The 12,367-nt window shown below is 52.9% G+C and overlaps 1 protein-coding gene across 1 annotated transcript in view; it reads left to right on the forward strand.

Moving 5' to 3' along the window:
* The window catches only part of WHRN (whirlin), a 54,990-nt gene extending 43,011 nt beyond the window's left edge, over window positions 1-11,979 (forward strand). Inside the window, exons 8-12 of the mRNA XM_058818375.1 lie at window positions 4,200-4,271; window positions 5,399-5,969; window positions 8,945-9,123; window positions 9,749-9,871; window positions 11,592-11,979. Coding sequence (XP_058674358.1) covers window positions 4,200-4,271; window positions 5,399-5,969; window positions 8,945-9,123; window positions 9,749-9,871; window positions 11,592-11,774 — 1,128 coding nt within the window. The 3' untranslated portion in view covers window positions 11,775-11,979. The remainder of the gene's footprint in view (window positions 1-4,199; window positions 4,272-5,398; window positions 5,970-8,944; window positions 9,124-9,748; window positions 9,872-11,591) is intronic.
* Window positions 11,980-12,367: the final 388 nt, after the last annotated feature.

The raw sequence follows: 12,367 nt of genomic DNA on the forward strand, positions 1-12,367 counted from the left end.
ATTCTGGGGTTGGATGCTGGGTGTGGGTTCCAGACTGGGTTCTTGGGCTGGGTTCTGGGGCTGGGTTATGGGATGGGTTCTGGGCTGGGTTATGGGTGTGGTTTTGGGGACAGCGCCGTGCCAGGGTTTGCTCAGCTCTCTCCTTTGTTCTACACCCTCCCTGATGGCACATTTTCCCTTTTGTGCTTGTTTCCCTCTGCTCTCCCCTGGCACAGGAGCGGCTCCTGTGGCTCATAGACCTGATGGAGGTAGGGCTGCAGTGCCTGGGGCAGGGGGTGTGGGCAGGGGAGGGGTGGATGGGCTGCCAGGGGTGTGGCAGCTCCTGCAGGGCCATCTGTTTCACCCAGCCCTGCTGCTCCTCCTGCCTGTGCACAGAGCAGCTCCTTCCCCCAGTCCCTGGTCCTGCAGTGCACACAAGGCTCAGCTTGAGCCAGACCCAGCTGGACCTGAGAGCCACAGACACCTCAGGGATGGGGTTTTGGAGGCAGCAGCAGAGCTGGAGCCTGGCAGAGCCCTCCCTGCCCTCCCTGCTGCTGTGCTGGGTGGGCAGCCTGGCTAAACACCAGCAGAAAATCATGGAATGGTTTGGGTTGAAGGGACCTTTGAACCCATCTAATCCAGCTGCCCTGCAGGGAGCAGGGACATCTTCAGCTGGACCAAGGTGCTCAGAGCCAATGTTTGATGGTGCTCAGCCACTGTCTGAGGGTCACCAGCACCTCCTGGGAATCCTGGGCCTCCAGATGAGTCCTGCAGGACAGAGATGAGCTGCAGCCTGCAGGAATCAGGTGCAGCATGTCTGACCAGAACAGTGGGAATTCCTGATTGTTCTGGCATTCCCTTTGTGCCTACCTCCTGCCCAACCCTCAGTGTTGGGATGAAGGAATTGATATCCCTGGGGGTTTTGGTTTTCCTCTCCACCACCTCCTAGCAAAGCTGATGCCAGCCAGAGGTGCCTTCTCCTCCCAGGGCTGGTTCCAGATGTGCTGCCTTGCTCCAGCTGGTTCCAGAGGTGAATCAGCTCCCTGTAATAGCCCACATGGAGCATTCCCACGTGCTGGAAGTTCTCCTCTCAGAGGATGAGGATAGGGACAGAGCGAAACCACTGTGTGGAGGTCATTTTGCATGCTTAGAGCCCCTAAAATCTGCAGGAGGGGCTTGTGGCTCCTCCATCCCTCCATCCCCTCCATCCTCCATCTCTCCAATGTTGCTGCATTCCAGAGTGGGAGATGGAAGGGAAGCTGGATTTATCCCCAGGCATAGTTGTTGGACAGTTGTTCAAAGCTGCCACCCTGCAGGGCTCAGGCTGAGGAGCTCAGCAAAGCTCTCCTTAGCAGTAAGTGGAAATTAGGGGACAGATTTGGAGCTGAGAGGTTAATTAAAGGTTGGGCTGTGTTCCCCGGGGAGGTGGCAATTTCTCCACTCTTTAATCTGCAAATGAAAAGTGTCTGCCTGTGTGAAAGATGCTCTGCAGCTCCATCTCTCCTGCTGGGCACTCTTTTTAGGATAAGGAGAAACATTTCCCAGCTGCTCTGAGGAGGGGCTGGAAGGGTCTCACCTGGCCCCAGTTCCCCTGAGGAACTGGAAAATAGAAGAGGAGGAGAGCGCAGCCTTCTCAACACTCATTTGTCAGGGCAGTGGTTTCTGTGAGTCCTTCAAGGGAAATCCAGGAAGGCAGAGTCTCGAAATAGCCAATTCCTGAAAGCAAATGTGCTTAAAAGCCATCATGGTTTATGGCCCAGAGCAATCACTGTTTAATTGCTTTTTCCCCCTGAAGGAGTGAGGAAAAGCAAATCTCCTGCAGGCAGAGGTGCCCTGAGGAGGAGCAGCAGCATCAGTGTCCCTGGCTGGGGAGACAGGGCTGGCAGTGGCACTGACGGGCACAGGGGCAGGGTCTGGGACAGGCTGGTCCTTGCTGTGAGCCCAGAGCTGGGACAAGGCCTGTGGTGGGCACAGGGCTGGGGGAGATGCCCTGGCAGGTTTAGGGGGCATCAGGCAGATTATTCCCATTTTAGTGGTGACACAGCTGGGACAGTTTGGCTGCTGCCAGGCAAATTCCCCAGAGCAGCTGGGGCTGGCCCTGAATCCCTGGCAGTGCCCAAGGCTGTGACCGTGCTCACAGGGGTCTGAGGATGAGGGAAGAGATGAGGATCTGACTCCATGTTTCAGAAGGTTTGATTTATGATATATATTATATTAAAATATAAAATATATATTATATATTATATATTATATAATACTGTATTATATGTAATATATTATTATAATATGTAATATATAATTATTAGTATATATTGATTATTAATATTTATATGTTATATATAATTAAATATAATACTATATATTATTTTATTATATATATTATAATAAAACTATACTAAAAGAATAGAAGAAAGGATTTCATCAGAAGGCTGGCTAAGAATAGAAAAAGAAAGAATGATAACAAAGGTTTGTGGCTTAGACAGAGATTCCGAGCCAGCTGACTGTGATTGGCCATTAATTAGAAAAAACCACATGAGACCAATCCCAGATGCACCTGTTGCATTCCACAGCAGCAGATAACCATTGTTTACATTTTGTTCCTGAGGCTTCTCAGCTTCTCAGGAGGAAAAACCCTAAGGAAAGGATTTTTCATAAAAGATGTCAGTGACACGAGGCCAGGCTGGACAGGGCTGGGAGCAGCCTGGGACAGTGGGAGGTGTCCCTGCCATGGCAGGGGTGGCACTGGATGATCTTTAAAGTCCTTTCCAACCCAAATCCTTCTGTGATTCTCTTTTAAAGTCCCCTGCCCATATGCTGGAGTAATGGAGGATGGAACCAGCCCGTTTCCCAAGCCAGGCCTTTACCTGTCACTCGCTGAACAAGCTGTTTCTTTGTGTTCTCATTCTCCAGGGCTTCTTTAGAAGCCACAGGGATAAAAGCACTTTATTTACATCAATGTTTTTGCTGCTCCTCTAATGGTCTTAATTGCCTCCCGTGTCTATTTTGGGACTCGAGCATCTCCCAGGCACAGCAGCAGCCTCCAGCAGCTGAGGGAGATGCAGAAGCACCCGAGTTTCAGCTAATCAGCTGTTTACCCTGCAATAAATAGCAGGCACTTAAACACAAACTGTGCCCTGCCCCATCCCAACAGCCCTGCCAGGAGCTGATCTCCGCCTCCCTGAGCTGCACATACTGAGGGAGAGGAGGCTGGGGCTGGGTTTGCCACCAGGGGAGCTGGGGATGATCCCCCCCTGGCAGAGGATTCACAGCTCTGCTGTGTCCCCACTCTGCCACCCCTGACTTCACCAGGTTTGGTGCACCCATGGCCTCTCCCTGGGCCCATCCCTACGGACAGATTCCCACAGGAAATCCCTTTTGGATTCCTGGAGCTGTGATCTCCTCAACACTGTGGAGTGGCATTTCCTGGTGACATTTTTTGGCTCATAAAGCAGTGGCAGCAGCTTCTCTTTGCATCTGAGACCCACTGCTGTGACCGTGTTCACAGGGGTCTCAGGTTGAGGGAAGAGACGAGCATCTGACTCCATGTTGCAGAAGGCTTGATTAATTATTTTATTATATATATTACATTAAAACTATACTAAAAGAATAGAAGAAAGATTTCCTCAGAAGGCTAGCTAAGAATAGAATAGCAAAGAATGATAACAAAGGTTTGTGGCTGGACTTTCTGTCCAAGCCAGCTGACTGTGATTGGCCATTAATTAGAAACAACCACATAAGACCAATCACAGATGCACCTGTTGCATTCCACAGCAGCAGATAATCATTGTTTGCATTTTGTTCCTGAGGCCTCTAGGATTCTCAGGAGGAAAAATCCTAGGGAAAGGATTTTTCATAAAACATGTCTGCAATACACTGCACTGGGTTGCTGGGGAGGAGAGTTTTAAATTTCCATTGTCCTTCCTCTGGGGATAAAAAAAAAACAAACCCTCAGGGCTGGTCCCTTCCAAATTCAGCAGGAGCAGCTGATTTTGGCCTAGAGGAGCTCACCCCAAGGTGTCGGGTCCACAGCATGCTCTGAGCACGTCCCTTAGCTTGGGACAGCCTGTGTCCCAAAAAAGGCATCCTAAAGAGGCAAAACCCCCTGGGTAAGGCTGGTCCTGCATGGGGAGGGGTTTGGAGCATCCCTCTGCCCATCCCCTGGCACTGTGCTGTTCTCCTGCTGCTGTGCCATGGCTCTCTGTTCTTGTGTGCCCTCCCAGAACACGTCAGAGCTGGAGGGAGCTGGGGACTGCCACCAGAGCAGCATCAACACCCTGCCAGATGTGTCCCTGGTAAGGCTGCACGCAGCTGGGGGGAGCAGGAGGCAAACTGGGGGTGCTGGGTGGTGCCCCAGTGCAGCAGCTGTGCCAGGGGAGTCACTGAGCACAGCTCCTCAGGTGGGGCAGGACAAGGATTCTGCCTGGCTGGAGAGGAGCAGCCTTGTGCAACCAAAGAAAAGCTTGGGGGGGGATGTTCTGTGCTGGATTAGGCCCTTTTCTGACCCAGACATGGGGCAACTGAGAATAAAATAAAATAGATTATATATATATATATATTTTATATATATATATATTTTTATATATTTATATTTTATATTTATATATTTTTATATTTATATAAAAATATATTTATATTTATTTTATATGTAAAATAAAATATATTATAAGATATATTTATATACAACTATTTATATATATACATTTTTATATATGTGTATACATATACATATATAAAATATATATTATTTTATGTTTTAGGTATTATTTTTATATTTTATATTTTTATTTATATATTAATATATTTTATATATTATTTTTATATATTTATATATATTTATATACTTTATTATTATAAATAAAATATAAAAGTTTTAAAACTTTCATTCTATTTTCAGTCTCATGAGAAAGGTGAGACAATACAGATGTTATAATTCACATCATCAAAATCAGAAGCCAACTATTTCTTAATTACAATATATTATAAGCATTTCTTAATTACAATATATTATAAGCCTATCAGGTGTTATGCGGCTGTGCTTATTTGTGAATTGAATTCTCATTGTCAGAGGGTCAGGAAGGTGTTTGTGTGACCCTGTCAAAGAGTCAGGAAGGTGTTTGTGTAGCACTGTAGGGTCAGGAAGGTGTTTGTGTGACACTGTCAGCTCAGGAAGGTGTTTGTGTAGCACTTTTAAGGTCAGGAAGGTGTTTGTGTAGCACTGTAGGGTCAGGAAGGTGTTTAACTCTGTCGGGTCACGAAGGTGTTTGTGTGTCACTGTAGGGTCAGGAAGGTGTTTGTGTGTCACCATCAGCTCAGGAAGGTGTTTCTATAACAACCATCTCTTCAGCCATGGTCAGTGTGAGGAGATGAACATGCACTGAGCCTGGGCATGGTATCCAACAACCTGTGCTTGCTTTGGCAGGATGATCTCTCCTCCTTCCCAGAGGAACCACCCGATTTCAAGCCTCCTCCTCCTCCCTCAGCCCCGCAGACCCTGGAGCCCTGCTCAGCCCAGCCCCGTGTCCCGGGCAAGGACAAGCCCAAGCGCCCCTCGTCCGAGTCCTCCCAGTCCGGCCTTTTCTTCGTGGCCCCCCGCAACCCCTCTCCCCCTCCCAACCCTCCTGAGAAGGACACGCTCAGCGTCACCTCCACAGCCACCGAGGATTCCAACCCCAGCGCCATCTACGCCACCATCTCCCCCCTGTCCCCTCGCAGCCAGCCCAAGGACAGCCCGCTGTCCCTGCTCAGCCAGCACCCCATCGGGCCCTTCCCCAGGGTGCAGTCCCCCAGCAGGCTCAAGAGCCCGTCCCCAGAGGGGCCTCAGAGCCCCCCGGCCCCGTCCCCTCCTCCGCCGCCCCCTCACCCCGCGCCCCCTCCCCCGGACAAGGGCAGCCCCTCGGCCGTGGGCAACCAGCATTTCATCATGGTGGAGGTGCACCAGCCCAACAGCGAGCCCGACGTCAACGAAGTGAGGCCCCTGCCCCAGGCCAGAGGTGGGTGGCACCTCCCCAGCTGGGGGAAACCATCCCTGGGGTGCTGGGAGGGAGATAAATGGGGCAGAGTTGGAATAATTACTGTGACAGTGTTCCCACAGCAAGGTGAGGCCCTCCCCAGGGCAGGGACAGCTGCTGGGGGCTGCTGGGCTGAGCAGAGTCACTGTCACTGTCACACCGTGGGCATTGTCACCGTGTGGGCCCTGTGCCTCCAAGGTGATCTGCTCAGGGAGAGGGGGAGGGAATGGGAGAGAAATCCACATTATCATGTATGGTAGTGTTCACAGGGGTCTGAGGATGAGGGAAGAGATGAGGATCTGACTCCCTATTTCAGAAGGCTTGATTTATTATTTTATTATATATATTACATTAAAACTATACTAAAAGAATAGAAGAAAGGATTTCCTCAGAAGGCTAGCTAAAAATAGAAAAGGAAAGAATGATAACAAAGGCTTGTGGCTCAGACTCTCTGTCCAAGCCAGCTGACTGTGATTGGCCATTAATTAGAAACAACCACATGAGAGCAATCACAGATGCACCTGTTGCATTCCACAGCAGCAGATAATCAATGTTTACATTTTGTTCCTGAGGCCTTTCAGCTTCTCAGGAGGAAAAATCCTAAGGAAAAGATTTTTCATAAAACATGTCTGTGACAAATTACCAACACAGCAGGATGGGACATGCCTGAGCTTGTCAGGCCCTTGGTGCTGAACCAAATAGCAGCACTGTGGTGTTTCACCCACAGACCCTTTTGGCTGGCTGGGTGTGTGGTGTTTCACCCACAGACCCTTTTGCCTGGCTGGGTGTGTGGTGTTTCACCCCACAGACACTTTTGGCTGGCTGGCTGTGTGGTGTTTCACCCCACAGACCCTTTTCGCTGGCTGGGTGCTGCAGTTGGGCCCATGGAGACAAGTCCAGGCCTGCAGGAGCTCTGGTGGTGCTGGGATGGAGCTTCCCCCCATAACAGGGGCTGCTCCTCAGGTTTTCCCCTGGCAGAGAAGCTTTAAGGTGATGGTGAAGGAAAGGAGTTGGTTCTGATGGAGGGTTTGGATCCAGAGCTTTATTCTGGCTCACAGGCCTCTGAACCCAGCACCAGCTCCAACAGAACTCCCTGAGCCCGTGGTTGCTGCTCCTTTGAACCCCGGGGAGAGGGGCAGGGAAGGGGCAGGGAGCCACCAACCAGGGACAGGAGGGGAGGTCTCAAGGGACAAAGGACACCTGGATGGCCCAATGCCTCCCAGGGGTAGAGGGCATCCTTTGAATCTGCCAATCACTTGATGCCCCTCTGGAATGCCAGGATTGAAAGGAAGGGGGATCCAGTGATCAGAAGGAGAGGGAAGGGGGATCCAGGAATTCTCAGGGATGGAGAGGGAAGGGGGATCTAGAGAATCTCTCTGAGAAGGAGAGGTAAGTGGGATCCAAAGGTGTCGGACATGGAGAGGGAAGGGGGACCCAGGGCAATCCCGGGGGTCCCGGAGCGTTCCCGCCCCCCCCCCCCCCCGCGCTGCGGCAGCGACACGAGTGGCAATGTCGCCCTCGCGTGGCACAGCGGCGTCACTGCAGCTTGCCCTTGCCCGCTGGGTGGTGTGGGTGCGTTAATGCAGCGCCGCGGGTGCATCAATGCAGCTCTGCCGCTGCTCCTGACCTTTCCAGCCTCCATCTGCACTTGGTCTTCATCCTCGAAGGGCAGAAAGCTCCTACATGGCAGCACCTCTTCACTTGGCTTGGTCTCTGTCTCCTCCCAGCCCCTGTTGTGGGGCATGGGGTGCATAAACTGGCCTCCTGCAGGGTCCCTGAATTCATCACTCTCTCCCTCCATCCCAGTTTGGGATCTGGGTTGGATTCCACACCAGAGTTTGAGGCCACTTGTCTCTGGATGCTGCCTGTGCACAGCTCTGCTCTTCTAACAGGGGAGTACAGTGAAGTTGGGGTTGGTCTCTTTTCCCAAGAAACAGGGACAGGACAAGAGGGAAGGGCCTCAAGGTGTGCCAGGGGAGCCTCACATTGGATATTGGGAAAATCCCTTCACTGAAAGGTGGTCAGGCATTGGTGAGAGGCTGCCCAGGGCAGTGGTGGCGATCCTATCCCTGAAAGAACCTAAAAGCCTTGTAGATGTGGCACTTGAGGACATGGCTTTGAAGTGGCCTTAGCAGTGCTGCTCTTGTGGTTGGACTTGATGATCTGAGAGTTCTTTTCTCTCGGGTTGCTGTTGATAATCGCTGCCCTGAGATGTGCAGGGTGTCTCTGCTTCAGCCCGCACAGCTGAAGAACGAGTCTGGACTCTTCACTTTTCAGTTTTGAGATTGTTTATTAATTCTTATCTATAAAATTTTATTTCTGCCCAGCCGAGATCTGCTCAGCAGGGCAGCCACAGGCACTCCGACCGCCCCCGAGGTGGTGTTGTCCTTTTATACTACAAACTACATATAACATATTTACACTTAATTCCCAATACCTATCACCTGTGTTAGACAGTGCACTTCTACTCTAAACCAATCCCAAAGTGCCTACATCACTGCAAAAATGGAGAACAAGAAGAAGAAGAAAGGCTGGACACACCCAGATTCCTCCATCTTGTCCCTACAACCCCCATACCAAAAATCCTAAAATCTACATTTTCACCCTGTGATCAGTTTATTATTACACCATCCAAACCTGTGTGACTTTCATGTCCTCATACAAAGCTGGTAACTTGCTCCAGGGGTCAAAATCAAATCCCCATGGGCAGCATGCCAGGGTCTCCAAGCCCCCTGACAGGGTCCTTGGCAACTCTGGACACCCAGAGGGATGTACTGAGTTCCAACACTTTTCCCAGCTAAGCAATTCCAAGGTTTTGCAGGGCTGTGCTTGGGAACCTTGCTCTGAATCCCAGGGGAGCTGCCCATCCCTGGGAGTAGAAGCTGCCTTCTCCCCGTGGCCTTGGGTGCCTGGTCCTGGCACTGCCCCTGCCCCGCTAACGCCGCGTCTCTCCCCAGCCTCCACGCTCTCCCAGCTGTCGGACAGCGGGCAGACCCTCAGCGAGGACAGCGGGGTGGACATCGGGGAGGTGGAGACGAGCGGCAAGGACAGGAGCCGGCAGCCAGGCCCCGGCAAGAGCCGCAGCCCCAAGGAGGCCGCCAGGAGCGAGGGGGCGGCAGAAGGGGCCTCCAAGCCGGTGAGGGGGGCCTGGGGCGCTGCTCTGTGTGGGAGGGGGCACCACTGCCTTGGCCAGCCCGTTCCACTCCCTCTGCCCACAGGCAGCAGCCGCTGGTCCGTGCACAGCTGGGGTATTCTCCTCTCTGCTGCAGGCAGTCAGTTCTCTGGGGGGCTGAGCTGTGGGGAAAGGGGTCAGGAGTGGCTGAGAGGGGCACTGTAGGGCTGATTCGCTCCATCCTGGGTAAATCCCATCCCTGCCAGCTCCAGCCAGCAGCTACCTGGGGCATGGGAGAATTCCCGGCTGTAAATGGACATCCACAAGCTGCATGAATGAAGTCACTTGTCACCCAAAGGGAAGGTGGCAGCGGGTGTCAGACATAACTCAGAGGGTTTCTGGTGGTGGTGAGGCTGAGGGACACGAGCAGGCAGGCAGGCAGAGAGCTGCTCTGCTCCTTCCCAAATCCTTCCAGAGCTGCCCAGAGTTGGGATTTTAGATCAGGAGTCAGAAAGCAACTGCAGGGCTGTGTCTGTCGCTCTGTGGTGGCAGCAGCTTGTCCCTGCCTGCTGTGGGGCCCTGGCCGAGGGAGCACGGCTGGCACACGGTGTCCAGGCCCCCTTGGCAGTGCTGCCATCTGTCCCCACAGCCAGGGCTCCTGGAGCCCACGTCGTGTCTGATCCGGGTGTCCAAGAGCGCTCCCACCTTGGGCATCGCCATCGAGGGCGGCGCCAACACGCGGCAGCCGCTGCCCCGCATCGTCACCATCCAGGTAGGGCAGCTGGGAGGGGACAGCTCTGGGCACATCCCAGCACATCCCATCCCAGATCCCATCCCATCCATCCCAGCCTGTCACAGCCCATCCCATGGATCCCGGCCCATCCCAGCCAGTCGTAGATCCCATCCCATCCCAGCCTATCGCAGACCCCATCCCATCCCAGCACATCACATCCCATCCCAGGAAAAAGAAGTGGAGGTGAGGGAGCAGTGTGCAGGGCCCCAAGGGTCCCTCAGAGATGGAGAGGGAGGAGGGGTCCCAGGGGGTCCCAGGATCGCTTGGAGGTGGAGAGAAAAGTAGGATTAAGAGGGGGGTCCATCCCATCCCCTCCCATCCCATCCCATCCCATCCCATCCCATCCCATCCCATCCCATCCCATCCCATCCCATCCCATCCCATCCCATCCCTCTCCTCCCTGGGCAGGCTGGGGAAAGCCCTGGAGCTGTGGCCAGGGGGATTTTGGAGATTTGTCCAGCCCTGCACTCCCCAGGCACCATTCTGCCATGCTGAGGATGGTGTCTGTGTCCCGTGGATGATCCCATTCCAGAACACACCTCCTGTGGGGGAGTCAGCTGTGTGCTCCAGACATCTCCGAGGGGATCAGGGCAGCCCTGAAAGCTTGGCTGCTGTCTCCAGATGTCTGGAAACTGCCAGACAGGGGATTGAGGAGGGGGAATGGTGGATGGGAGCCAGGGGACTGAGCCCTCTGGAGCTGTCTCCCTGTTTACTTGGGGCAAAATTCAAGTTATTTACAGCAAAAAAAAGCAGAGCCAACTCTGCCTTGGTTATTCTTGGCCATTCCAGCTGGCGTCACGCTCCAGGAGCAAGCAGGGGGGAAGCCAAATTCATCCCCTCTCTCCAAAAAGTGAAATATTTCACATCCATCACATCAGATATGAAATACCTCCCAATTTTTTCCCCCTGCTTGATGCAGGGAGTGGTGGGATCTCAGGCTGCTGTTGATAATTTCTGCCCCAAGATGTGCAGGATGTCTCTGCTTCAGCCCGCACAACTGAAGAACGAGTCTGGACTCTTCACTTTTCGGACTTGAGGTTGTTTATTAATTCTTATCTATAAAATTTTCTTTCTGCCCAGCCGAGATCTGCTCAGCAGGGCAGCCACAGGCACTCTGTGTTGTCCTTTTATACTACAAACTACATATAACACATTTACACTGAATTCCCAATACCCACCACCTGTGTTAGACAGTGCACTTCTACTCTAAACCAATCCCAAAGTGCCAACAGCAGTGCAGAAAATGGAGAACAAGAAGAAGAAAGAAGAAGGACTAGACATGCCCAAGTTCCTCCATCTTGTCCCCACAACCCCCATACCAAAAATCCTAAAATCTACATTTTCACCCTGTGAATATTTTATTATTACACTATTCAAACCTGTGTGACTTTCAGGTCCTCATACAAAGCTGGTAACTTGCTCCAGGGGTCACAGTCAAATCCCCAGATGCTCTGGGCTGTGTGCCAGGGTCTCTGAGCCCCCTGGCCGGGTCCTTGGCAACTCTGGACACCCAGAGGGATGTGCTGAGTTCCGACAGTGGGAGTGTGGTCTGACCCCTCTCTGTCCTGCAGCGGGGTGGCTCGGCACACAACTGTGGGAAGCTGAAGGTGGGACACATCATTTTTCCCCCCTGGGAAAGGTGGGATGCAGTTTTTCCCCCCTGCTTGATGCTGATCTGACCCCTCTCTGTGTCCTGCAGCGGGGTGGCTCGGCACACAACTGCGGGAAGCTGAAGGTGGGACACGTCATCCTGGAGGTGAACGGCACGGGGCTGCGGGGCAAGGAGCACCGCGAGGCCGCCCGCATCATCGCCGAGGCCTTCAAGCTGAAGGAGAAGGACTACATCGATTTCTTGGTCACAGAGTTCAACGTGGCCCTTTAGGGGCAGGGTTTTTACAGCGCTGGGATGGGGATGGAGGATGGCAGCAAGGTGGGACAGCGGCGTCCCACGGCCCCGCACGCGCACACACACCTCTGGCTTGTCCCCAAATGTCCCTTCACCCACCGCAGGCTCGCTGCCTGCCTAGGGCACATCCCTTCACGTTTCCATCCCTGTCCTCTCTGGGGTAGGGAATGTTGTCTCCCCCTCGGCCAGGCTGGGAGCGGGGCAGGACGGCTCGGTTCTGGGTGTCCCCGCTGTCATTTGAGTGCCACACACAGAGCAAGGCGGGCCCGTGGCTCAGGCTGCAGGGAGTTTCAGGGGGTTGCTGCTCCTTTGGGTGGTCCCCAAGGTGCCCAGGTGGGTGGTGCCAGCCACGGGTGGGGATGCAGAGAGAGCAACCGGAGGCCTTGTAAATCGCGGGCAGTGTCGTTGTATTTATATATACAGAGCTTGTGCTTTTAATTTTTCAATAAATCTATCAGGGTAGAAAAAAGGCTGCGCTTGGGGGGTGCTTTGGGGCTGGGAAGAGGGGCTTGGAAAGGGAAGGGGTGCCAGGATACTTTCTTTAATATCCTGGGAGCTTCCCAGGGCTG

This window comes from Ammospiza caudacuta, chromosome 21, assembly GCF_027887145.1.
Source record: "Ammospiza caudacuta isolate bAmmCau1 chromosome 21, bAmmCau1.pri, whole genome shotgun sequence".
NCBI classification, from domain to species: Eukaryota; Metazoa; Chordata; class Aves; order Passeriformes; family Passerellidae; genus Ammospiza; species Ammospiza caudacuta.